Source organism: Aplysia californica, unplaced genomic scaffold, assembly GCF_000002075.1.
Source record: "Aplysia californica isolate F4 #8 unplaced genomic scaffold, AplCal3.0 scaffold00885, whole genome shotgun sequence".
Classification (NCBI taxonomy): domain Eukaryota; kingdom Metazoa; phylum Mollusca; class Gastropoda; order Aplysiida; family Aplysiidae; genus Aplysia; species Aplysia californica.
This window is the reverse complement of record NW_004798155.1, coordinates 258,596-260,171: the sequence shown is the minus strand read 5'-3', so window position 1 is coordinate 260,171 and position 1,576 is coordinate 258,596. Positions and strand designations below refer to the sequence as shown.

Genomic DNA, 1,576 nt, shown 5'->3' with positions numbered 1-1,576 from the left:
CCCACACACACACACACTCCTGCCCGCACCTGGCTCTCCTTCTCCCTAACTCTCTCAAACCCCGTGTGTGGTCGGAGTTTTTGTAAGTTGTTCTTTTTTTTTTTTTACGGCGCTCGCAACTGTATAATAAGGTCATAAGAGCGGGCGGGACACACCATACATTTTCAGCTGGTAGGATATTTTGAATTTTGCCAGGGTGGCGGCCGAAGCATACTCTTATCGATTCTGGATCACCCAGGGATCTTTAACGTGCGCAACTTGCACACAGGACCTCCATGATTTTTTGCCCTTGTCCGAGAAGACAAGGTGTAGATCTTACCTACCTTAAGATCAGGGGTGTGGCTGAAAGACAGCAGTAAGAAGGAGCCTAGGAGAACCAGTAGACAGGCTGCAGAAAGAGTTAGGAACCCAGAGGGGCAAAGGAGGTGAGGGGGTGGGGGCAGAAAGCGGAGACGAAAGCAGGAAAGGAGACAGTTTTAGAGAAGGAAATTTTTCCATCGCTACACGGATTCGAACCCCGAACCTTTGAATGAGAGGCGAACACCTTAACCTCTTGGCCACGAGAGCCCGCGTCTGTGGTGTATCGGTTAGGGGATTCGTTGTCGCACTCAGGAAACCCGAGTTCGATTCCCGGGTGGGGGAGTTGGAGGAGGGGGGGTATCGAGTATCTCGGTCATTCTGCTGGAATGTTGTACCCTACTCAGCCTGGGTTTGCCCTGACAGGCAAGGTCAGACGCCCGTCTCCTAAATGAGCTAAACGTGTCGATGGGAGCGTAAAAACACCAACATTAAAAAATAAGAAAAGTCCCTCTCTCAAACGTTCTATTACACGAGTGTATATCGGTAATCAGGGGTGAATGATTATTTTTTTACGGCCGATGTACTTTTCTTTCTGTTGAAATCCTGACTACCACTTCTCAAGACTAAGAATCAAACTTGGTGGTTGGCGGGTGCTCTGGTGTGGTCTGCTCCATCTCTCTCATCAAACATCTATCGCTTGTATCTATCTTCCTTCTTTAATTTGCATCTTATTCTTTGGTAACGGTTATAATCTTTGGCACTTACACGACCTTATTGTGTTTCAAATGCAGTAAAACTCTTTCGAAAGCTGTTGTGGTTTGCTTCTTCTTTCCCTATCAAACATCTATCGTCTCCATCTCCCCTTCTTCTTTTTTGTGTTTGTTACTCTCTTGTAACAGCTCTAATCTTCTGGCGCTCATATGACCTTGCAGTTGCGAGCGCCGTAAAACCTCTATTAAAACTAAAACTAATGCTAAAACTAAACTAAGACTCGAACTCCGACCGGCCACCTTCCCTCTCACCTGCTGGACTTTCAGACTGTACTGGCCTTCCTTGTAGTAACAGCCGGGCTCCCCTGCAGATGGGTTGGGTTCGAACATACAACCCCTTGTCTTGCACTGCTCTTCGTTGACTGGTCTTTTACCTCCTGTACGGGCGAAATGTGTTCGAATACTTGTTATTGTTGTTGTTGTTGTTGTTGTTGTTGTTGTTGTGTGTGTGTGTGTGTGTGTGTGTGTGTGTGTGTGTGCGCACGCGTGTGTGTGTGTGTGTGTGT

The 1,576-nt window shown here is 47.2% G+C and overlaps 1 protein-coding gene across 1 annotated transcript in view; it reads right to left on the bottom strand.

The window, feature by feature from the left end:
- Nucleotides 1-1,576, bottom strand: part of LOC101859444 (maltase-glucoamylase, intestinal) — a gene marked incomplete in the record, with an annotated part of 33,707 nt that overhangs the window by 19,372 nt on the left and 12,759 nt on the right. The window contains 1 exon segment of the mRNA XM_013089164.2: nt 1,323-1,447. Coding sequence (XP_012944618.1) covers nt 1,323-1,447 — 125 coding nt within the window.